This window comes from Podarcis filfolensis (genome assembly GCF_964270895.1).
Source record: "Podarcis filfolensis genome assembly, chromosome: 14".
NCBI classification, from domain to species: Eukaryota; Metazoa; Chordata; class Lepidosauria; order Squamata; family Lacertidae; genus Podarcis; species Podarcis filfolensis.
Genome location: NC_139616.1, coordinates 51949528 through 51973447, shown reverse-complemented (window position 1 = coordinate 51973447; position 23920 = coordinate 51949528). Strand labels below are relative to the sequence as shown.

At 54.3% G+C, this 23920-nt stretch overlaps 1 protein-coding gene across 3 annotated transcripts; it reads right to left on the bottom strand.

The window, feature by feature from the left end:
- Positions 1-85: 85 nt before the first annotated feature.
- On the bottom strand, positions 86-22884 carry LOC310749157 (uncharacterized protein). Of its 3 annotated transcripts, none has more exons than XM_083585711.1 (7): positions 22491-22884; positions 12971-13018; positions 11082-11234; positions 8682-8793; positions 7904-8071; positions 1310-1818; positions 86-736 (listed from the first exon to the last, which is right to left on the bottom strand). In XM_083585711.1, the coding sequence occupies exons 1-7, from the start codon at positions 22867-22869 to the stop codon at positions 333-335; spliced, it is 1773 nt and encodes a 590-aa protein (XP_083441837.1). In that variant the 5' UTR covers positions 22870-22884; the 3' UTR covers positions 86-332. The 3 variants fall into 3 exon arrangements, with proteins under 3 accessions (XP_083441837.1, XP_083441838.1, XP_083441839.1); XM_083585712.1 differs by having other exon boundaries at positions 86-741; positions 1318-1818; XM_083585713.1 differs by having other exon boundaries at positions 86-738; positions 1318-1818.
- Positions 22885-23920: the final 1036 nt, after the last annotated feature.

Sequence of the window (23920 nt, the reverse complement as noted above, 5' to 3'; positions counted from 1 at the left end):
AAGCAGCTGCACAGACTGCAGCGTCCGAGGATGGAATCCCTAAGACTGCAGCACAAAAACCTTGACCAAATATCAGCCGCACAGATAAAAAACAAAACCAGCAATATTTAATACGTATCTGTCGTCTTCTTTTTTAAAAAAGCTATGAATGAATATATGCTCTGTTCTGCAGACTCAGGGCTGTCCCAAGCGAGGTCCACCTGCTTCTCCCCAGGCCTCCAGCGGTGGCAGGGACCGTGGGTGGGAAAGGGCCGAGGATGGGGCCAGATCACCCCCCCCGGCCTGCTGGCCCTTGGCTGGGCGCCCTCTGTCCCCAGGGGGCTTGGGCCTCCCTACACGCCCAGCTGCGTCCTCTCCCGCAGGGCCTGGGTGCTCACCCCGGGGAAGATGCTCTGCAGGATGTCGCAGTAGACCGTGTAGAGCTCCGGGTCCATTTGGGGTCTGGGGAGGGTCCTGGAGTTGCAGGCCTGGTCGGCCGCCGCCAAGTGCTGCAGCAGGTAGACGTCGCTGAAGAGCAGCACCAGGATCTTGTGGGCGGCTTTGCAGGGGTCCTTTTCGGACTGGACCAGGGCCTTCAGCTCCGTCAGGGTGTAGCCGTTGTAGCGCTTGCTCTCCTCGGCCAGCGGCTGCACCGTCTCCCCGATGTGCCGGACCTTCCAGCGCAGGCACTTCAGCTCTTCCCGGACCTCCTGCAGCTCTTGCTCCACCGCCAGCAGCTCCTGACGGGTCACCAGGCCTCTGCTGGGAAGAGAGAAAGGGAAGGGTGGGCATCATGCGCTGAGCAGCCCCTCCCTCTGCCAGCACCGCTTGCGCCCCTTTCGTGCCACCTGCTGGGAGAGGGATGGGAAGTGCCTTTGTGCCAGCCGCAGAGGCAGTGCGCACGGCAAGAAAACATTCCTTGCACACCATGGGCATTTCATGCGCCACACATCCCAGAGGAGGGGGCACCCCATTCAACTCTCTTTTAGGTCTGCAGGACAACAGCGTCACAGACACACAACACTTCCCCTTGCTGCATTTTTCTAAAGCGGTGCCTGGGACCATATAGAGAGCCTCTTGCCGTTGCCATGGCTGAACTCTGACACTGCAGCCCAGTAGGAAGAGGCAGTGTTGGCACCCACAACACCCGCAAAGCACCCAGCAAGACCCAGAACCCCAAGATGGAACCTGGGCCGCTTCCTGGATGAATGAGGCGGAACAGCTCCCTCCTTGACACTACCACGGGACTCCTACAGAGCTGAGCGGAGAGGCTCTCGCAATCCCCAGTGCAGAATGAGGCCGCCTTTTGGCAGCAGGCCCCTCACGCAACCCACAAACCTCTTCAAGTCCTCTTCCTGAGCTGCTCTCACGTCCTCTTCTGCCAGCTTCACATGCCCAAGAGGCTGGGCACGCGTCTGCCTTGCCAGCTGGTTTCCTGATGCCGCGGCCAGGAACTCTCGGCTCACAGGAGGATTGCCATGCCGAGGCAGCAGGGCTCTGCGCATCATGTTCTCTGGCACCAGGTTGGGCCTTGGGGGGGCTGGGTGGGATGCCAGCCGTGAGGGTTGGCCAGGGGCCAGGCGCCCAGGTCCTGCTGCTGACACCCCCGCCTGCGCACTTGGATTCAGGCGGCCGTGCTCAGCAGTCCCTCGAGCGGCGGCTGGGGCCGCATCCAGATGCCTGGCTTCAGGGGAGGCTAGGCGGCTGCTGGGCTCCGACGAAAGTGGGGAAGAATTGGTGGTGCTGGTGGGAGAGCTGGACGGGGCCTGCGAGACGCTCCTCTGCCCATCGTTGCTCCTGGTGTTTCGCTGCGGCTTCACAGCTGGGTGTTGTGCAGCCCTGCAAGAGACCGAGAGTGTTCACTCCCCTCCAGACCGGCACATTTCAGGTCCCGTAAGCAAAGGCCGCAGCTGCTCCAAATGCATGTATCTCTGCCCACTCAAAGACAAATTGGGGGGGGGGGGGGAGTTTGCAATAAGAATTTTGGGAGCAGGTGGAGGCAAAGGGCTTGCATGCCTTTTCTCCTTCTCACCCAAAAAAGGGGTCTGTGGGGGTCTTTTGCACAGCAGTTCCCTCCTGAACCTGCCAGGGGCTGAATCCCCAAAACTGGAAGGGCACCAGAGGGTGCTTGTAGTGGGAGGCAGAAATTCCCCCTGGGATCCTGGCCACAGTAAGCAGGCCAACCACAACAGACTTGGGTGCCCACAGGCTTTGGGGGGGAGGGCTCTTGCTGTCCGCTTCCTCCATGACCATTGGGCAAAGGGCTCAAGCTGGCAGGATGGCATTGCCCATCCCACCTGCTATGGCTTAGCCAAGGGCTGCTGGCTGTCCCAGGTGCAAGTTGTGCTTAGGGGCTCCTTCGGGGAGCAGGGAGCCCAGCTGGCCTGGGCAGACTCTGCAGGGAGCCAGCCCCTCTTCCAGTTGCGCCTTCAGCAGAAGACTTTGCTTCTCCCTCTCTTGCCAGCAGCAGGGCAGGTGTGCCCTTCTGCCCAAAACGCAGCCAGCCTCCCTTGCAGCCAGAGATTCCTTCAAGCCGGACGTGCGCCTTCTCCCATCTTATGCCCCCAAGGCGACTCAGTGAAGCACTGCGGCAATCAAAGCGTCCATGCACAAGCAGAGGTAGAAAAGGAGGATCCAGTCTACACTGGGGGGAAAGGATGGCAGGGCTGCAGCAAACAGCCTCAATTGCCCAGAGGAAGCTGCCTGTGCCTGGGCAACCTAGCTCATTGTGGTCCACACTGACAGGCAGCAGCGATCCAGGGTTTCAGGAAGGGCTCTGCCCCAGGCGTAAAGAGATGCTGCCAGGGATCACGGCTGGGACTTCCTGTGTGTACAGCAGCTGCTGTCCCCCCTGGGCTACAGCCCTGGCCGAGGCAAAGCCCAGATGCAGCAGGAGGTGGGAGAGGGACAGAGAGGGGACTCCTGGAAAACCAGCCACATCGGCTCCTCTCCTTGAAATCTCTCCATTCCAGCTGGTCCTTTACAAAAGCTCTGTTGCCAAGAAGCAGCCGCAGGTTTCCTTTCCCCCTCCTCCCTCCCAATCCCTTTTCCTCTACTGTTGTGTCTTTTAGACTGTGAGCTCAAACGCAGGGACTGCCTTATCACTGGCCTTTGTAAGCTGCTCTGGGAAAGCGAGATAAAGATGCTTTAAAGGAACAAGGAACAAGTCCCTGTCACACAGACATGGTAAATGCGGCAGAAAGTACTGTCCTGGCTGGATCCCTTTTGTCTAGGAAGGTTATAGGAGGGCAGCTTGATTCCACGTGAGTCAGGCGTGCACAGTCCCGTCCTGTCCCGTCCCCCCGCCACACAGCTCAAAGAGCAGCCACAGAATCAAAGTGCCAAGTCAGAGGGGCAACACAGCCCATCACAGAACCACGGAATTGTTGAGTTGGAAGGATCATCTAGTCAGCTAGGGAATCCCTGAGCGATGGCCATCCAACATGGTCACTCAGGTGAAGAACTTCAGGTGTCTGGGTGTGTGTGTTTTTTTGGGGGGGGGGTCAGCTTCATATTGATAAATTCACTTTGGGCAACTGAAGCTGATTAGGAGTTGTTGTGCAAGAAGCCCACATCCCCAAAAGTTCAGAAAAGGTAAGTGACTGGAAAACTGGGCTAACTCTGGAAAGTGTGGTGTAAATAATAAGCAATCAGTAAATAAGAACTGGCAGCCCCTTCTCTGTCTTTGCCCACAGGGACACCACCTGGTCCCTGGAGATCAGTGAAACAGACAAAGCAGAACTCAAATGGTAGAGAGAAGATGATGCCCACCCCGTCCACGTGGAGGTGCCAGCATTTTGGGTGGGGGCGCGTGTGCCTGGTCACACCAGGCCTGGGCTGATCATCTCCCCGTGGCACTGGAGGGCAGCAGAGGAAAGGGCAGGGGCGGCATTTGCTCCCCCAGCGCTGGGCCCTGGCTCAGGCGGCTTCCATGGCCGGGCAGAGCTGGCACCTGCCTCTTGGCCCAGCAGTGAGGTTCCGCCAGAAGCAGGAAACCTCTGAGTGCCAGGTGCCCTCGGGGAACGGAAGAGGCACCAGGGAGAGTTCCGGATTTAGACAGCCCTTCGGCCCAAGGGGCTCTTCTGACATCCACAAAATGTTACTCTGAAGCGCAACTCGCACCTGCAAGCAAAGCCACCCCTTTACCAAATCACCCAGCAAGACACATGGCGGCGGGCCAAAAGGGATTTCCACAGCCCACGAAGTCGACACAGAAGCATCAAGCAAGCAGGCACCTCTGCCACTGGTTCAGAAATGAGCCCGGCCCATTTTACTATTGGTAAAATTGGGGAGGTGAGAGGGGCAGGCCTGGTTGGAAGCCCTCCAGTCACTCTCTCAGGCCCCTTACAGGATTAATGCAAGGGCAAAGGGGTGCAGGGAGGGGTGTCAATGACATGAGGAGAGTCAGCTGGTCAAAAAACAGGAGTGGCCACCGGTGCCACCCTTTCGGCCATGAGAACCACCTTCCACCATCCAAAATTGCTCTCCATTTGCAAGGCGAGTTATTGGTGGACTGAGCCAAAGAAGCTTTGCAAAACCTGAGCCATGAGATCCTTTGCAAATTAAAGCGCACTTTGCTAAACCTCAGCTGCGTGAGAGAGCCATGCTGGGCAATTCCTTGTTCCCCATGCAAGCTAAGCAGGTGGATCCCAAACGACAAATGCAGCAGGACAAGACAGATGCAGCTATTGGAATGCAGCCCCCCCTCCACTTTGGCTTTCAGTGACATGAAAACAAACACAGATGGTTTCCCCACCACACACACAACACTGAGGTTTGGGCCTCTTTGCTTGCCCCTTGAAACAAGGCTGACATCACAGAAGGCGAGGCTTCAATGCCCAGAGAGACAGGGTGAAGTCAGGAATTGGGGGTGGGGGCGCCCCTCCAAAGAGCCAAGAGGAAGGGGGTTGTGTGGCCTCGGACATTGAGGCCCTCGGCAGTCTGTGCCACCCCACATCCTGCCCCCTGCGCCAGGCCTGCTGCCCCGGAGAGCCGCCATGCAAGACAGACAGCGAGTCAGAGACAGGCGGCACTTACTATTGGAGGAGTAGCCATGGAGGCATGCTAGCCTCACGTCCCCAGTCTCACCTCTTTCCTCCTCCAGCCTGGAAAAGAGAACATACAAGTCGCGCCTTGGGCAGGAGCCGACTCCCCCGCCGGATCGGGGCCCAGGAGGAGACCAGTCGCCTCCTAAGCCAAAGCCGCAGGGAACACAGCGACACAGTCAGGCCCTTGGGTCCATCTGGCCCAGCGGTGCCCACACTGACTGGCAGCAGCGCCTCTCCAGAGTTGCAGAGCTACAGCCAGATGCCTCTTCCTCCTTCCTCACACGCAAAGCAAAGGCTGGGGGGGTCAGGAAAAGGGGGCACTGTTTCCACCTCTCTGCCTTCAAAAGGGTGTGGCCTGGGGGTGCAGCCATTCCAGAACTGAAACCCCACAGCAAGCCCCGCCCTGCCCTGCCCACGGCTGCAGGATCCCAGAAGATCAGATGAGATCACCTTACCCATATCCCCCCCCAATGCAGAATTGACCCTGCTACAGGGGACACACAACCCTTTGCTCTGCTTTTGTAAGAACTCGGACCACACTCTGCCTAGTGAGGTCCAGCAGTCTGCCTGTAGGACACTGCTGCAAGAGGAAGAATGCAGGAAGGACTTTTGCAGGGAAATGTCACCAGAATTGGTGATGCTCCCCTGCAGTTCCTTCCTGGCTTCATTCCCAGGGACAAGCCCCGATCCTCTGCACCCCACCAGCCCAGGCTGGTCAACCAGGAAGAGCCACAGGAAAGGCAAGGAGCAGGAAAGGCTTCTTTCAACACTTGCCACGGCTCCCTTCATCACCTCCGTTTTGTTATAAGAATTCTAAGGTCTCCAATAGAGAATAAATGCTCATAAATCTACAAGGCAAACACACATACAGAAGTATATACTCCACGTGTCTGAAACAGTACAGGAGAGCAATCCTGAAGCCATTTTGACTCTCCCAAATTGACCTCAGATATTTCTCTGCAAGGAGGAAGAAAATGGGGAAAGCTTTCCAATGGTCTTTGGACTGTAGGGACTGCTTACACCTCCCTGTAAATACAGTCTGGCAAGTATCTGTTAAGCTGAGCAAACTATATGTGCAAGAGATTCAGGAACTAAAGTATTGACCATCTCCAAGGAATGGCCAAGAATGGCCAGTCTACCCAGAACATGCAATCATTATCAGGTATCCTGGCAGACTGGAGAGAAGCAACACTCTCAAATTTCTACTGGAGACAGACTCCTACTGTGATGTATTTATGATGTTTGGAGAGTGGTTTTGGGCTACAGGGTGGGCAATTTCAAAAGTCTTTATAGAGGCTTGAGCACCATTGTTCTGGGTCTCTCGTGCCTCCTTGCAAGGAGGGAGGAAACTCTATCGCAACAGAAAAATAAAGACCTGCCTTGATTTCACTGCATCCTGCCTCCATCCATTCATCTCATCTCAGTCCCTTGGGGAGCTGGGCAACAAAAGCCAACCACCCCTAATTTCCTATATCTGTTTGCAAGCGCCATCCATCCTCACAAGGCAAACCAAGCCTTTGAGTTACCAACAAGAAAGGGAGGGGGGAAGCAGGGAAATATCCCATTGTGCAACCAGCTGTCACTGTTGCAAAGCCCCTGCGCTTGACCATCAACATGCCCAGAACAAGGCGGGAGAAGGAAAGGTTGTCTCTTCCCAACATCAGCATTGCTGTCACTTAAATCGGGGGGGGGGGACAGAACTGCGGGGCTTTCAGACAGCAAACATTAAAATACAGGACTCTTCCCTTCCTGTCGTTGCTTCCTGGCTGGGGTGTAAGGTCAGCAGGGGAAATATTCTGCTCATTATCTTTGCAAGAGAGATTTTGAGAAGCTGGAATCTGCCAGGCGACCCCAAGGCTCTCCCAGCCGGAGGAACCCCAGGCAACGCTTTGCCCACCTTCTTCCAGGCACAGAAGCTGCCTCTTGACTGCTCCCTGCCCCAGTCAAAAGGGGGAAAGCCCAGGTGGGGGGGGGGAGTGGCACCTTCAGGAAGTTCATGATCACTCCGACTTGGTGCATCAGGGAAGGTTTTGATGGCTGCTGCCTCCCCACCCACCTGCTGCCTCCTAAGCCAACACAAGCCGGGCCTGGAGAGATCTCCTTCCCAAGGTGAGCAGAAAAGAGTCACCGCAGTGGCCCCTCTTCTCTCCCTGCCTCCCATTGCGAGCTTCGAATCACAGCGTCACAGAGCTAAGTTCGTTCCCAACAGATCTTGCACCAAACCCCTTCCGCTCCAGCCAGTCATTACCTTCAGATGAGCTTCAGACAGCCAAATTCATTCATTCCACCAAATGTCACTTTCAGTAACCCAGGTCATCTTCTCCAGCTAGATTACAAACCCAGAAATTATTGGGGGGCCTGGGTAAAGATTTGGGGGCCCCCGCCGCGCTGGCCAACCAATGGCAACGTCCTTGTGGGTGAAGGTGAGCAAGAGTCAAGCCTCTCGAGGAGTCAAGAAAGAGACAGAGAGCGCCCTAATCTGCAGGTTGCCATCTGACTGGATTTGACCCTGATCTCGTTTTAGGAGGTATTTTAATTGATTGCCTGATTTTATGTTGATGTGTTATACATTTGATGTTAGCTGCTCTGAGCCCGGTTTTGGACAGGGAGGGCGGGGTATAAATATTATTATTATTATTATTATTATTATTATTATTATTTGGGGTGTTTGCTCTCCCATCGAAAGGAAGCTGCGCCTTGCTCAGAGGAAAGGAGGAGCCCCCTGGTCGGGGCACCCCCCCCACCCAGAGGGATCCTTGCCCTCTGCATGCCCACCCTGCCTCCCCAAGGAGGAGGAGCCGTGATGCTGGCCGGACTCCTTCTCCCTGCCCCACAGCCCCCTTCCCACCCTGTCCTCCCAGGCCAGCCCCACTGACCTTCCGTGGAAGTAGGTGATGGGCTCGTGGTCCGCGTAGGCGGCCTCTTCGGGGAAGCCCTGCTCAAAGACTTTGCGCTTGTGGCGGAACTCAATGACCGTCTTGGTGTAGGAGTTCAAGGTGGTGACGGAGGCAGCCATGCAGCAGGTGAAGGAGCCCCAGGCGAGGCTGCAGAGAGAGGGGGGAGAAGGGAGAAAGGGGGCTGGGTGGCAGACGCAGGACCAGGACCCCCCACCCCCAGCATGGCCTCTCTCTGGTACTGGGTCCCAAGGCAGCACAGGGCCCATCCTGGACATTCACTCATTCATATTTATATATTTATGTCAGGTTCCTACTGGAAGACCGGACAAACACTAGAACATTAGCGGTGGCAAAGTTTTTATCGGTGGTTGCAAGAACCAATGATCTCTTTAAGTCTGAACAAAATGCTTGTTTAACCTGGAGGTAGGCTGTCTGAACTGTGCATGTCCTTCCACCCTCGGGGATGCAAAAGAGGAAGGGATGCTCACGGACCCCTCCCCTGCAATTCCAGAGGTGCCAGGAGGCCTGTGGGACTCCAGGAGACTGACAGGAGTCCAAACAAGGCAGCCTGATCCTTGGCCATCGCTGAATAATGGAGTTGGGGTGGGGGAGAGAAAGGTCTCTGCCTGCAGAAGCCTCCTGTGCTTTGCTCTCCTGATAACCCATCGCTGGGCCAGCAGAGACCTCTGTTTCCAAGAGGGCCCTCCATGAGGGTCCCCCCGCAAGCCACGCAGAGCCTTCAGCCGCTCAGTCTCACCAGAAGGACCAGCCGTAGTCCCACGAGTGCGGCCTCCAGTCTTCCGGGCCGAGGCTGACCGTCACCTGGAACACCTGGGTGTACATCATGTGAGCCACCATTCCCAAGAGCCCTGCAAGGAGACACATGTGGGATGTGAAACACAAGAGCAGTCAAGTGCAACATTCCTAGAGTGAACATGTTTACACATGGGGAGGAATGTCTGTCCAGCCAGCAGGTCAACTTCCTGTTTCCTTCTGGGCTGGGACAGACTTCCTCTGCATGTGACTAGAGGTGGGCGTGGCCTCACCTGTGCAGGTAACAACAACAGCACAGGGCAGGACAGCCATCTCTCTCTCTGTGACTACATGCATCGAAGAAGCAACATCTGCTTAGCCAAAGATGTTCTCTTGGCTTCCAAAGGGGCTGTCTCCTGATGAGATAGTTTCCAGGTGTATGTTACTTTTCTAAGCTAAGTCTGCCTTCTGGGATCCGATTGTGAACAGAATGTGAGTGAGTAAACTCTTTTTATACTTTTCTAGAAGACTGTGCCGTGTCTTATCTTTTATGGGGGAAATTTAATAAGAGGGAAATACCAGAACAGTCATTATAGAGGCTTTAGCGAGCCTGAGCAAACGCATCCGCTGTGAGTTTAAAAAGGGGAATGTTACTCTGCTAAATTGTGAACTTGTTAACGCAAGTTGGAAAGGCTGTACAGTGGTGCCTCGCAGGACGAAAATAATTCGTTCCGCGAGTCTTTTCGTCTTGCGATGTTTTTCGTCTTGCGAAGCACGGTCCGTCGCAACTGCGCCTCTTCAAGCGGCTTTAGGAAAAAAGCGAACAAACTCGCAAGACGTTTTCGTCTTGCGAAGCAAGCCCATAGGGAAATTCGTCTTGCGAAGCGACGCAAAAACCCTTTCGTCTTGCGGGTTTTTCGTTTTGCGAGGCATTCGTCTTGCGGGGCACCACTGTAATCAAACAATATATCCTCTCCTGCATCCCTGAACATTCCCACAACACAGACCCAAAGGTTTGCATCGCTGGGACAGGGGAGACCCTGAGGCTGTCTTGGAGCCAGGCCACCATCGAGCCCAGCAACTGTGGGGCAAGCTCCCCATCACCGAAGACCCACCTCCCTCTGCAGCTGGAGATGCTGCCAGGGACCAGCCCTGGGACCTTCTGCAGGCCAAGCAGGTGTCCTGTCGCTTGGAGGGGGGGGGACTGTAGCTCAGCAGTACAGGGAACCAGGCAGAGGGCCTTCTCGGTAGCGGCCTCCACCCTGTGGAATTCCCTCCCATCGGATGTCAAGGAGACAAGCAACTATCTGGCTTTTAGAAGACATCTGAAGGCAGCCCTGTTTAGGGAAGCTTTGTGAGGCTTAAGGTTTTATGCTTTTATATATGTTGAGAGCAGCCCAGAGTGGCTGGGGCAGCCCAGTCAGATGGGCAGGGTACAAATAATAAATTATTATCATCATTATTCTTTGTGAGCGAGAAGTTCTGGGTTCAACGCCCCGTGTGGCCAGGCAGTGAAAGTGTCCTCTGCCGAAGGTTGGCATGGAATGCGGTGGCCCATGGTGGGTCCAGCTCAGAGCAAGACAGCCTCATATCTGGGAGAGGAAAGAAATGGTCTTCACTGATGACCCCAGCCTCAAAAACAAACCATTCCCGCTCAACGAAGTAGCTGTTTTCTTTTTTCTTTTTTAATTTAATTTTATTTTTTTGTCATTGTGTGTCAATTTTATTAGTATTTTCCACACCACAACAACACAAAAAATATCAAAAAATAACAATACGTAAAACACAAAAACCAACATTCAAAAGACAAAAAAAATCCATATCTTACAAGTTAATAATATAAACACTAAAAAGAAAAACAAACATTGACTTCCACCAATCCCACAGCACCTCCTTCATCTCTCATTGTGTCTTCCTGTTTTCCTGTTTTCCTTATCATCTCTATCCTAACATCTAAATATAAATCCCTCTTTCTTATCCTTTCACTTCACAAGGTTATTCCAGACTCGGCCAGATTACTGTCCTCCAACCTTGACTTTTAAGGTATTCATTTAGGCACTCCCATTCTTTTTTTACTTCACTTATTATGTCTGTCAATTTGGCTAATTCTAAGTATTCTGAAAGCTTGCGTAACCACTTTCCCCTAGTGGGTAACTGATTCCCTTTCCAATACTTAGCCACCAGGATTCTTGCTGCAGACGTCGCGTATAAGAAAAATTTAGTTTTGTCTTTTGGAATATCATCATTTAAAATTCCTAAAAGGAATGCCTCTGGCCTTTTACTATCTGATATTCTTAGTATTTTCTTTATTTCTTCCACGACCAAGTAGCTGTTTTCACCTTGCTGCAGTGCAAGGAGTGCAGCTACTTCCCATAATATTTCCTGGGCTTGCGCAGGGACCTACCTGAGAGCACCGTGAAGACGGCGGCGAAAGCGTTGAGTTTGAGCCCGTCAATCACGTTGTTGGAGTGGATGAGCTCAAGGCACATGAGGCTGAAACCGATGACCAGCAAAGCGATGTACAGCACCTCTGACACCACCGACAGCCACAAGACTCCTGCCAGCGCACAAGGGACACCGTCAGCACCACGAGGGAGCTCTCTCAGACCAGAGAGGCTGGGGCAGGGCAAACTTCAGCTGCGACTCCCGCACTGCAAGGGGTTGGGCTAGATGACCTTTGGTGGGTCCCTTCCGACTTGACAATTCTATGATCCTAAGCTGAGCAAGGGGGTTTCCAGCTGAGCTGCTGCTGGGCTGATTCCAGGCTCAATTGGAAAACAGCCCTGCTCCCAGAACCATGGATTTGCCCTCAGCCGCCTTTCGAGGCAACGAGAAGCAAGCATTTTCTGGGAAGGGGCCACCAGGATGGGGTGGGGGTTCATTTCATAGCCCACTGGCGGCTAGTAGCAATCATCATCCTTCATTTGGCCCCAGCCCTCCCTCCCGGGCCATGACAAGCCCACTAGTCCTCAGAGTTCACTGCCTGCCTCGAGAAAGGAAGAGAACAGAACGTGCAAAGCATTATTTGTTTAGGAAATTTATGTCCTGCCTTTCCCCTGAATAGTCCTCATGCGGACTTACCAGAAAAAGAAAAAAGCAACAAAAGAAATACCCTCTAAAATCAGCATCCAAAAGAAAGCAGCACGATTAAAAACCACAGCACGAGCGGAGAGGGCAGATTTCACCAAGCGCCTAAAATCACCATTTTTATTTAGAGAGCACCATCAGTGTTGGTGATGCTGAAATGAGGACAAGGTCTCAGCCCCAGGAAGCTTACAATCCAAAATTGAGCCCAATGGCAGTGGAAAGGGAAGGAGATGGGCAGGGAAGCAACGTGCAGCCCGTGGTCTCCACGACAGGTGCTGAGGCTTGAGCAATGCCAACTGGAAGTCGGCCGTAAGGATGTACTTTGCCAGGGGAGAAAACCCCACAAGCGGGTGGGGGGAGTGTTGCCACCTGCAGTCACCCATCTAAACCTGGGAGGGGGGGCACAAAGAGGATGGGGGGCACAAAGACAGGCTCACAGGAGAAAAGGCAGCAGCAGCCCTTTGGGGACTGAGGCCAGCCCCAAACCTCCTGGTCCCCTCTATGTTTACCCAGTGCCAGCAGCTGCCCTGTGCCACCCCCAATCTCTGGGGAGATCTGGAAAGGCAATGGAGAGGGCCAATCAAGTAGGCTCTTTGCCACAAAGGAGGTGGGCTAGGAAGCCCCTGCCCCCTTTTGCAGCTCTGGAGGAAGGCAAGAGGCACCAAACGTGGGGCCTGGCAGGTGGAGTGGCAGCCAGGTGGCATCCCTGCAAGATCTGGGAGGAAGGAAGGGGGCCCCAAAGCAGAAGGAGGTACCAGGGCAAAGCCCAGGTGGGGCAAGACCCCCCCAGCACGGGACCCTGAGTCGACAGGTCAACCCTCGTGGCTTTTAGAGGTCTGCAAAGCAGGGCTCTCACGTTGCTCTGACCTCGCCACTTCCAGCACAGGCGCAAAAGGGGCAAAAGAGTCGCCAGGGAACAGCCGTTCTGCCCCCCCCCCCCGTTATGAACAGGCTCCCCCCCAGCGAAGGAAGCAAGGATACGCCTGTTGCTTACAGGCAAACCGCGGCAGCACAAGGGCCTTGGCTCTCCTCTGCAAAAGGACAGGATTTCTCGGTTCAGCGGTGCTGATCTCACCATCAAAACACGGGGGGGGGGGAATAAGAGACAGAGGCAGACAGACACCCTCCCTCCTTCCCTCCCTCCCTCTCCTGGCGCTGCCAATGTCACCTGCGCAAAGGTGACCCCAGCTGATGCGCATCTCTTACCTTTCTCGGAAGCTGGAGCAAGGTCAATGAAACTCCGGCATTTCTCACCTTGAAGAGAAGAGGAAAGGTTGGACAGGCAGACAGAGGCAGGGGGGGCATCGCCACACCCCCAGCAAGGCTCCTCTCGCTCCTGCCCTCACCCACAGCCCCCCAGATGGCTGCTCCTGGGAGGCCCCGTTCAGGCAGGAAAGAGAGGCAGCTGGCCTTGGAAGCAGAGTCAGGCCCTGGGCTCCCTCTGGCTCTGCCCTGTCTACACCGGTGGGCAGCGGGGGCACCCCAGGCTTCCAGGCAGCCCGACCTGGAGATGCGGTTGGGGACTGAGCCTGGGGGCTTCTGCATGCAGGGCAACTGCTCTGCCCCAGAGCTGCACGGGCCCTTTCTCCAAGCAGAGACCTTTCTCCCAGGAAGGGGCAGCCGGGCCTCTCCTACCCCTTCTGCCTGCCCACAGGGCCTCTGTCAGTGCTGCCCCACCTGAGAAATGGGTGGGTCCCCTGTTTTGCATGCAGAAGGTCCCCAGTCCAGCCGCCACCTCTGCTTACAGGACAAGGGAAGGAGAGAGAGGGGTGGCTGGGAAGGGATTCATCCTGCACACGGGTGGTCTTGAGCTTCAGCTAAGAGGCTGCAGGGGGCTGGGGGGTGGCTTTTCCTGCCTGGGGCTGTGGCAAGTCCCTGGCTGCTCATCTTCAGCAAGATGGACCCCTGGTCTGACTCAGAAGCCCAGGAGGGGGTTCCTATGTTCTGTACCAGCCTTTCTCAAGCTAGAGCTCTCCAGATTTGTTTGTTTGTTCATTTATACAGTTGCACACAGCAGTGGCGTAGCGTGGGTTGTCAGCACCCGGGGCAAGGCAAGTAATTTGCACCCCCTAACCCGTGGATTTGCGCCCCCTAACCCTAAGCCCCAGATGTTGCGCCCGGTGCGGCCGGCCCCCCCTGCACCCCCCACGCTACGCCACTGGCACACAGTGCCAGATTTACGTATAAGCTAAACAAGCTACAGCTTAGGGGGCCCCACTCTCTTGGGGGCCTCAAAAAAATGTAAAGGAAAAAAACTGGATGTACATTTCCAAAATAAAAAAGATAAAACCCAAATCAAATAAAACCTACATACAGCAACAGTGTTTTGTGTTGTGTAAGCTCCTGTGATGTAAGTCCTGGGCCCCGCCTGCTAGCCTGCTCCCTCAAATATCACTGGCTTGCTCCTTTCTATATATAGGGTGTCTACATTCTGCATGGACTGGCTGCATGGCAAGATGTGCAAATGGCTTGAGATACCTATGAGGTTCATAAATTGCCATATTGCATATATTCAACACAAAAAAACAGCAACAATTTGTTGTTGACAAAGGACAGCTGGACATATAAAGGGCCCCATTATCTAAATCTGGCCCTGGTTGCACACCCCACTTATCATTAAACAAACAAACAAACAAATAACAACACAGTCTTAAAATACGACAAAGCAAGAGAATAATAAGCTCAAGATCAATGGCACGGGATTGGGTCATATCTCAGTGAAAGCCTGTTTAGGGGGCTTTGAAAGCTCTGCACTGTTTTGGATGACAACTCCCTTCTTTCCTTTCCAACAGGGCCCTGTAGGATGACAGGAAGAGCCGTTTAACAATGGAACTCTTCTTCCTCGGAAGGTTTTAAGCAGAGTTTGTACGGCCCTCTGTCAGGGATGCTTTAGCTGAGATTCCTGCATTGGAGGGGGTTGGAATGGATGACCCCCGGGGTGCCTTCCAATCCTATGACTCATCATAGAATCACATTCTATGATGCTGAGGCTTCTGGGAGTCCAAAACACCTGGAGGAAGCAGGTTGGGCAAGGCTGGCCAATGCCCTCGCCCCCTTCCAAACCCTGGCAGCAGCACCCCGGAGGATTGCAAGGATCGTGGCACGGCAGAGGGGGAAGGGACTCCCAAGGGTCATGCAGGCCAACCTCCTGCAATGAGGGATGTAGGGATCAGATGGGATTACTATGAGGAATTATAAAATATGCATCAAGCCATTGTGTCCGCGATGAAAGCACTGCATTGACTGGGTTTGATTCATTGGCAATAGTTTCTGATCGAATCCCACAGGCCTCTCCACCTCTGCCATTTGCCCATCCTTCCTTCCTTTCCTGCCTGTTTATGACCTCCGGGTTTGCTGAATGCATTCCTCTAGTCCTGTTTTATTTACTCTCAGATATACATGTATGCCTGCTCAGAGTAGTCTTTGTAGTTAACAGGATTTCTTCTGATCTGACGTTGTCCCATGTTTTTTGAAATGCTCAGAGGAAATCTGATTGGTTCTTACGAACACTGTGTAAAAAGTTCTTTTGTGAATAAAACGACCTGGGCCAAGACGTGGACAGGAATTATTATTGGCACCTGCTCCCAGAGTCTTGCTGGTGAAGCCTCGTGTGCATTCTATTAATCAGAGTCCAGTCCTCCCTTGCTTTGGGAACACTACAATGTTGGGAAGCCAGAGCCCTCCCCTTCATGCCAGGCTGCCCCCCCCTGAGCCAGCAAGAGCGCCCTGGTGCCCGAGGTCCCAGCGGGCAGGCCTTGCCACTCTCGCTCTCCTCCTGGCAGCCCCTCGCCAAGGGGGTCTTTCTGCTCCAGCCCAAAACACTCCCCCCCCCCCGGGATTCAGCTTCTTAATCACCAACACAGCACACAATGCAAGATTGCATAACCATGAATAATTTTACATTGCTGAGTTATGTAACAATGGTATTTATGCAGCTATTAATAGCTTATACTATTCATAGTGTGCTAATAACAGTAATGTGTAGTGGATCTCTCTCTCTCCATCTCCTTCCCCTAAAAATAAAAATGAAACCCTGGGAGGGGCATCATGTGTGCACATGAAAGGGTAGGAAAGAGCAAACGATCCCCAAGTCCGAATCCTGTTGTGTTTTGCTGCTATAGCCCTATCCATCAGCTGCCAGAGAGGCAGGCAAAAGCTGAACTGCTAATGAAGGGTACCTATGCCAGTAATTAAGATCCACCCCCTCGCCTGAGCCACATCACCCACATGCCCACCCCACACACAACTGCTTCAACCATCTGGCAGAGGAAAGGCCAGGGGCGTTTTGAGACGCCTCAGCAATACAGTCGTACCTTGGATCCCGAACGCCTTGCAAGTCAAACGTTTTGGCTCCTTAACGCCGCAAACCCGGAAGTGAGTGTTCCGGTTTGCGAACGTTCTTTGGAACCCAAATGTCCAACGTGGCTTATGCGGATTCCAATTGGCTGCAGGAACTTCCTGCAGTCAATCGGAAGCCGCGCCTTGGTTTCTGAACGTTTTGGAAGTCAAACGGACTTCCGGAACAGATTCCGTTCGACTTCCAAGGTACCACAAATGGTTAAACGGCAGTCTCAGGAATCAGCTTCAGTTGCTGAAACAGCTGAAGGACACAGCTGGGCACCTGCAGGAGGGGTAGCAGGCCAAGTGCCCTCTCCATCCCTGCCCATCCCGACTAGCACAAATCGTGAGGCAGAGGCCAGCCAGGTGGGTCCAGAGAGTAGTTAATGCATGTGGGAGAAGCCCGCTGCCTTGATCAAAGGGGGAAATGGTGTGGCCTCTCTTGAAGAGCCCCTCTCTGTTTCCAGAGGATTAAGAAAACTGCCACCTGGTCTCGAATACTCCTTTCTGGAGGAAAGTAACAGAGAGGGTGGTGGCACGACAGCTCCAAAGGTGCTCAGACCCAGATATGTCTAGACCCATGGCTTGCTGGCCAGCATGACTAAACCACTTCTGGTGCAACTGGATCCTGTGATGGAAGCCAGAGCGCACGGCAACGGCATTTACTTTCCTGCCGCAGTGGTCCCTATTTATCTACTTGCACTGGTGTGCTTTCGAACTGCTAGGTTGGCAGAAGATGGGAGAGAGCAACGGGAGCTCACTCCATCTCACGGATTCAAACTGCTGACCTTCTGATCAGCAAGCCCTAGAGGCTCAGTGGTTTAGACCACAGCGCTACCTGCATCCCCAACCATAAAGTAGTCCTAGGGGACTATGCACAGCCTGCCGGATCAGGCCAAAGGACATTTGGTCCGGCATCCTGTTCTCACAGTGGGCAACCAACTGCCCATTGAGGGAAGCCTGCAAGTTGAACATAAGCACAGGAACATTCTCCCCTCTTGCAGTTCCCATGCTCTCCCGACCATAGCTGTCAACTTTTCCCTTTTCTTGCGAGGAATCCTATTCAGAATAAGGGAATTTCCCTTTAAAAAAGGGAAACATTGACAGCTATGCTCCTGACTGAGCTACTCTCACTCACAAGGAACCTGAAAGCAAGCGGCTGGAACTGAACTTGGACTCAGACCCCAAGTCTCATCGACCTGGCAAGCCTCCAGCTCCGTCGTTAAAAGCTGCAGTGCTAATTCCCAGCTCAGTGGCCGCAGCAAAGACTCAGCTCCACACACAAGGGAAACGAATCACCCTGGGATGCCACAGGCCCTGATTTTCCTTGGCACCTTTCAAAATGCCCCTTTGGCAAAAGGAAGCCCACAGACTGCCATTCGGCTCACAGGAGTCGATCCTAATAGCACAAGAGACACACAGAGAGAGAGGGGGGAGTCCAGGGCTGGGAATTAGCAGGGAAGGGATGGAGAGCAAGAACTCCCCGCCTTTCTCTAACAGCAAAAGCGTCAAGTTACTTCTGGACTTTCCTCACATCTGCTACAGATGCTACAGTCCCTGCAAGGCCCTTTCCTCCTGGCCTAGGGGGCGAGACCCACATGCACCAGCTCTACTAAAGAGGCTCCAGGGAGACCAGAGGGACATCGCTATGCCTGGCAACAAATCCTAATTATTGGATTATTCTGCCTCATCGTTTTGTGCCTGCCAAACAGCCGTGCCATGCTTGTAATATTTTATTCTCTTGTTAATTATGCTGTTTTAAATGTCCATTTTATATTTGACTTCACTTGGCAATTTTTTTTTTTTAAATGTTGAAGATTTTGGTTTTTTTGTTAGCTTTGTTTGTGTTAAATATGTATTCTGGAGCTGACCTCCTTTGTAATGTTTTATTTTGAAATCTTTGAGATTATATTTTGCTTTCCTGTTAACTGTGTTGCTTTGACTGTGTGCTTTATATTTGACTTTCTTCAGAAACATTTGATTCTGCATTGTTTTGTTGATGTTTAATATAATATGCTGTAAACTGCTTTGAGGTTTTTCTTAAAAATATAAAGCGGTATAGAAATGAAATAATAATAATTAATAATAATAAAGATGCAAATGAGAGCATTTTGCAGCAGGCATGATGCATGTTTCAAAGCACTTCTCTCAAAAACCTTTCATTTCCACGGCTCTTTGAATGTGTCCCCCCCCTTGTAGCCTTGCCCCATTGTTGTTGCATTAATCTGAAAGCAGCTGAGCCCCCCGCACAGCCCCCATGATTTTTAAAAGTTAAGTGTGTCAACAGAAACAGCACACCATGTTGATTTATTTGGGACCTTTGCAGGAGAATTGCCTCCTTTCCCTCCCACTGGGCCGCAATGCCTGCTGGCTCCCTGCTGATTCCGTTTTCTGGGTCCCCAGACGATGACCAATGTAAGAGCCCTTCTTGGAGCTTCATCAAATGCAGGTTTTCTGAAGGGCACCTGGGAAGCAGATCATCTTCCATCTTTACCCCCCCCCCCGCCATGACCTCAGGCACATCCTAGCAGGAATCTGTGTTTCAGTGGCTCCTGCAGCCCCCAACCAGGCTTCCTCACCAAAAACTGCCCCACTGTGACTGATGGGGGGGTGAGACCTGACCTTTGACTTTAACCAGCAGCCCGGGAAGGTGACTTCCATGCCCCCCCCTCCACACAACAAAGTGCCATCACTCCCTCTTTGCTGCTGAGGATTTATTCCTGCTATTTTTGAGCATATTGTATAACTGATCTTCTTCTAAGCTTTTTAGATTTAATTTCAGACTTGGCAGGGGAGCTGGGCGGACGCACTGCCTTTTCCCAGTCCCAAATACACCGGAATTTGGAAGGAGTCGGTACTCCCCACCCTGGCAGGACTTCATGCTCTGCGTCCCCCTCCCCTCCCAACAGCCACCACTGCTCCCCTTGGCCCATGGTTGCAAGAGGGGGGAGGAGTGGAGGGGGGAGTTGTGAGGTCCAGGGGGGCTGCAGCTCTTCTTCTGCTTACTTCCAGACCTGCTTCTGGCTATGGCAGTGAAAGCATCTTTGCAAAACAGACACAGATGGAGCTTGCAGGGCTGTTTTGGCACAAACAACAGGCACAGGCAAAACCAAGCCCTTTCCCCACCAGGAGCCCACACACCCAGGGAGAAGCTGCGCAGTTGATGCGCTGAGCTGCAGGCCTCCCTCAAAGGTCTCCTCTGAGTCAAGTTTAGACAGATGCATGGAGGAGAGGGCTATCGAGGGCGACTAAGGCAGTGATGCTTCTGAATGCCTGTTGCTAGAAGCCACGGGAGGGGAGAGTTGCTCCTGTGTTCAAATCCTGCTTGCTGGTTTTCCACAGGCACCTGGTTAGCCACTGTGAGAAGAGGATGCCGGACTAGAGGGGCCATGGGCCTGATCCAGCAGGCACTTCTTACGAGTGCATTTATGACCAACACTCCAGACTGCGGCAGGAAAAGCTCATCGCAACTCTGAGACTTATGGTGGCTTTTAGAATTTCGAAAAATTAAGCGGCTCAAATAAAGAGACTACCTGAGAGCCGCTGCTCAGAGTAGGCTCAAGCAGCTGCAGGAGGCCCTGGGTCCCAATCCTTATGTTATAAGAACTCTAAGGTCCCAAACATAAAATAAACGTTCATACATGTACAAGGCAAACACATACATAAGTATATAAACCACATATCTGAAATAGTACAGGAGAGTAATCCTGAAGCCATCCTTCAATGACCTCAAATGTTCCTCTGCAGTAAGGGAGGTAACTCCTGTCTTAAGAGCATATGTGTGTATGAATATGGTGAACCTGTGACCTAGATTCAGGAATTAAAATATTGACCATCACAAAAGAATGGCCAGGCTGCCCAGGTAAAGCAATCAGTGACCATTAACAGATATTCGGGCAACCAGGATTTCTGCTGCAGATACCCCCTTCTGTGGTGTATGTATGATGTTTTGGGGGGTGGCCTTGGGCTACAAGGTGGGCAATTTCAAAAGTCTATATAAGGGATTGCACACCATTGTTCTGGATTCCTCCTCCCTCCTGCGTGGGGTGAGTGAGGACCCTGTTGCAACAGTTTAATAAAGATCAGGCTTACTAGCTGCTTTGCTTCTCAATATTATCCCTACCGATAGTGAACCCTCTTAAGGACTCTATTCAGGCTCTTGGATACCCCATAAGGGAAAAGGAGCAGGTTTTTTCTATAACACTTAGTACCTTGGGTAGCAGCAACAGGTGCTGGAAGAGGCCCTCCTCCCCCTGCTGGAGACCCCAGAGAGCTGTTGCTCCTCTGAGGAGACAAGGCTGGACCAAGGACCCTTCTCAGACCCCCAGCCTTACAAGCTGCCTTGGAAGAGCCTGCTTCTAGCTGCGCAAGCCATCTCCCTGCAGCCCAGTTGCCCAGGGGATGATGGAGGGAGCTAGGGAGCTCTGCCCTGCTCAGGAACTGGAGGAATTATTCCCTCCCTGATGGCTGATGAATCAAAGCATTAACGCTGCTTATCTCGACTACAGGACAAGGTTTCCCCAGACACACACAGCTGATTATAAGAGAGCCACAGTTTAACTCAGAGCTCAGCGCTCCAAGATGCCTGGGTCGCTTGGCAGCCCCACACCGCCTGAGTCTGCAGGGAGAGGCTTCAGTCCCCTCAAGCTGAGCAACTTCCAGACCTCAGAGAAGCTGCGCAGCTGCCTGCAAGCTCAGACCCGGTTGCTCCTTTGCTGGAAGGCTTGCACAGCCCAGGGGAAGGGTCCTGGCAGCTGAGTGGCAGAGCAAGCGCCTTGCAGGCACAAGGTCCTAGGTCCATCTCTAGGTGGGGCTGGGAGGGACTCCTGCCAGAATCCCTGGAGAGCAGCTGCCGGCCAGTGCAGACAGTGCAGAGTGGGTGGGCCAATGGTCTGCCTTCATAAGGCAGCTTCATATGTTCCATGTATGTTCTCTATAAAAAGGGGGGGTCACGCACCCATGGATTGCCCTGGTGAAGTTGTGGGGTGGTTTGAAGGAGGCGGAGGGGGGGAGATCAAATAAAGAGCTTTGCTTGAGATGCAAAGAGCAGCTGGCGGGGGTGTCGATTACTGTCTCCACCATGGCAGGCTTAAACTCTCCCACCTTCCCACTCCCACCCCCCCTCCCAAGCTGCCCAGGCTGCTATTTAACTTCTTTTTTAAAAAACTACCATGCTGGTTTATTTCACCCACACAACTAGCTTGGCACTGATGTAACTTGCAGGTTGGGGGGAATGTTTCTCCTGTAGAATCAGAAACAAAGTTGGGACTCCAGGACTTAATTGCCCAGCGTGTTTTAAAGGTGGGGGGACCCTCAGAGACACTTCTAAGTGAGCAGGGGAACTGCGCCATGCTTTGCTAGGAGACAGGAGGACAGCTGCAACTGGTTTGCGGGGGGGGGCACGAAGCCGGGGTGTCCCAGGGGACCAGGAGAGCCTCCGGCTCCATCCGTGGCTCGCAGGAAAGGCGGGGGCACAGCCCCCGGCAGGACTCGACGTGGAGGGGGACAAGCCCATGAGGAGGCAGAGGGCTCACCCATACTGCCGTCTCATATGGACAGGAAACTCCCCGGACCTCCGTTGATTCTCTGCTGTCCATATGGCCGTCTTTCGGCTACTTCAACCTGGGTTTTCTCATACCAGGGATATTCTGAGGCTACGAGAAAATCCGGGCCGCGGCAGAGGAAAGTGTGCGAAGGCAGGGATTTGGAGGAGAGCAGCCTGGGAGTCAGCGGAGAATACATGGAGGCCCGGGATGCCTCTTCCCGGGTGGGATGAGCCCGGAGCGTCGGAGCACTTTGCCCTCGACCAAGAGCGCTGGAACGACCCTCCTGCGCGGCGCAAGGAAGCGGGAGCCAAGGAAGGGGAAGGGGCGGAAGAGAACCCGCCGCCCTCGAGGGGGCATTGGGCTGGGCTCCTCGGGAGCCCCCATCCCTGTGCTTGAGGCCGGTCCCCCTCCTCGCAGCCGGGGTTGGCCGGGCCCGGAGCGGGCAGAGGCCGCCTTGCCTGCTGCCTGCGACGCTGCCCGTGCCAACGCGCCATCCGCCGTCGCCACAGCAACGCCAGCAGATGCTGCAAGGCCAGGCAGACTTACCTGCGCGTAAGCGCCACTCAGCTACTGTGGGATTACTTCCGAGGAGGCCTCTGCTGCAGCAGCCCAAGACCCCCTCGGGGTCCCAGGCAGACGGGCAGGGGGACAAGCGCCCTCCCGCCCGGCCAGAAGTCCGACAGAGCCGGGCCCTGGCGCCCGCCCCCTCCCCACCGCGAACGGCGTCCCCTGCCTCTCGGGCCGCGGATGAGCCCGGGGCCTTGGGGAGGTTGCTGCGCGCGGTGCCGTTGTCCCGCCGCAGGCTTCTCCTCCCCCCGGCCCCCCGCCCCGCAGGTACTCACCGGGCGTGTTGATGTTCTCCTCGCACGAGTACCAGATGCCGGCGTGGAAGTACCTGAAGAGGAAGCGGTCGTCGCCCGTCTCCCAGCTGTAGTGCACCACGTTGGAGGCGGGCGGCGAGGAGCCGTTGCGCGCCGTCTCGTTGGCGGCGGCTTCGTAGCCGTAGTCGAGGCAGTTGGTGCGCTTGTGGGGCCCGCAGGTGGGCTTGGGCACCCGCTGCGTCCCTTCGCACCAGTGCGTCGTGCCGAAGGCCGTGGCCGAAAAAAGCAGCGCCAGCAGGTTGAGCCCCACGGCCAGCAGCGCCCGCGCCCGACGGCCCCCGACGGCCCCGCCGCGCCCCGACGGGGCCCCGCTCCCGCCCGCCGCCGCCGCTGCCTTCATGCTCGCCCGCGCCACGCACCAGGCAGGCGGCGCCGGCGGCGGAGGAGGCCTGCCATGGCTAGGAGGGGGCGCGCGCCTCGGGCTCAGCCGGCGCGCCACTGGCCAGCCAACGCCGCCGCCACCGCCGCCAGGGCCAGGGAGGCCGGTCCGCCCGCCCTCCCGCCGAGAGGGAGCCGCCCCGGAGGGAGGGCCTGGCGCCGCCTCTCCCGCGCCGGGGGCGGCCCCTCCATTGCCAGCAAGGGAAGGAGCGGGCTCCGCGGGGAAGGGAGGCCGGAGAGGAGGCGGCAGGAGTGGGGCGCACGGGAGGCGGCTCCTGGGAATCGCGTGGCGGCGCGCGGTTCACTTAGGGAACTCGCTGCCGCAGGAGAGGCCAGCAATTTGAGTGGCTTTAGAAGAGAATGGCGTGGGGTCAAGTCATGGAGGAGGAAAGGGCGACTGATGGCTAATAGCCAGTCTGGCTCGGCTCTGCCTTCGTGGCCGGAGACAGCTCGCTTGCTAGAATGCCGGTTGCTAGAATCGGCCAGTATCCCCCTCATCTTTTGTTCGCGCAGCTGGTTCTTCCTGCCTAAGTGCGGGACCTGACATTTGTCCCTATGGAAACTCATTTGTGTTCGTCGGGGCCCAGTTCTCCAGTCTGTGAAGGTCGGTCTTCCCGCAGCATTAGGTGCCCCTCCCAGTTTGGTGTCATCTGCACATTTGCACACTCTCAGTTCCTTCGTCCAAGTCATTTATAGAGATGTTGAACAACAAGGGGCCAGGACAGAACCCTGCGCCCCCACTTCTCACTTTCCCCCAGGATGATGAGGAACCAGTAGCGAGCCGTCTTTGGATTCCAGCTACAAATAAATCCACCTAACAGTTACCTCATCCAGCCCACATTGTATCACTTGTTAACAACAAGTGTTTTTTTTAAAAAAACTATGCATTTTTACAGTATTAGGAGATATAATGTATAGCAACTTATAGCATTATAATTTTAAAGCTGGTATCACTAGATCAAGTTAATCAATTTTATTGAATGAATTAAATTGTTTTAATTGGGTCCCAAATG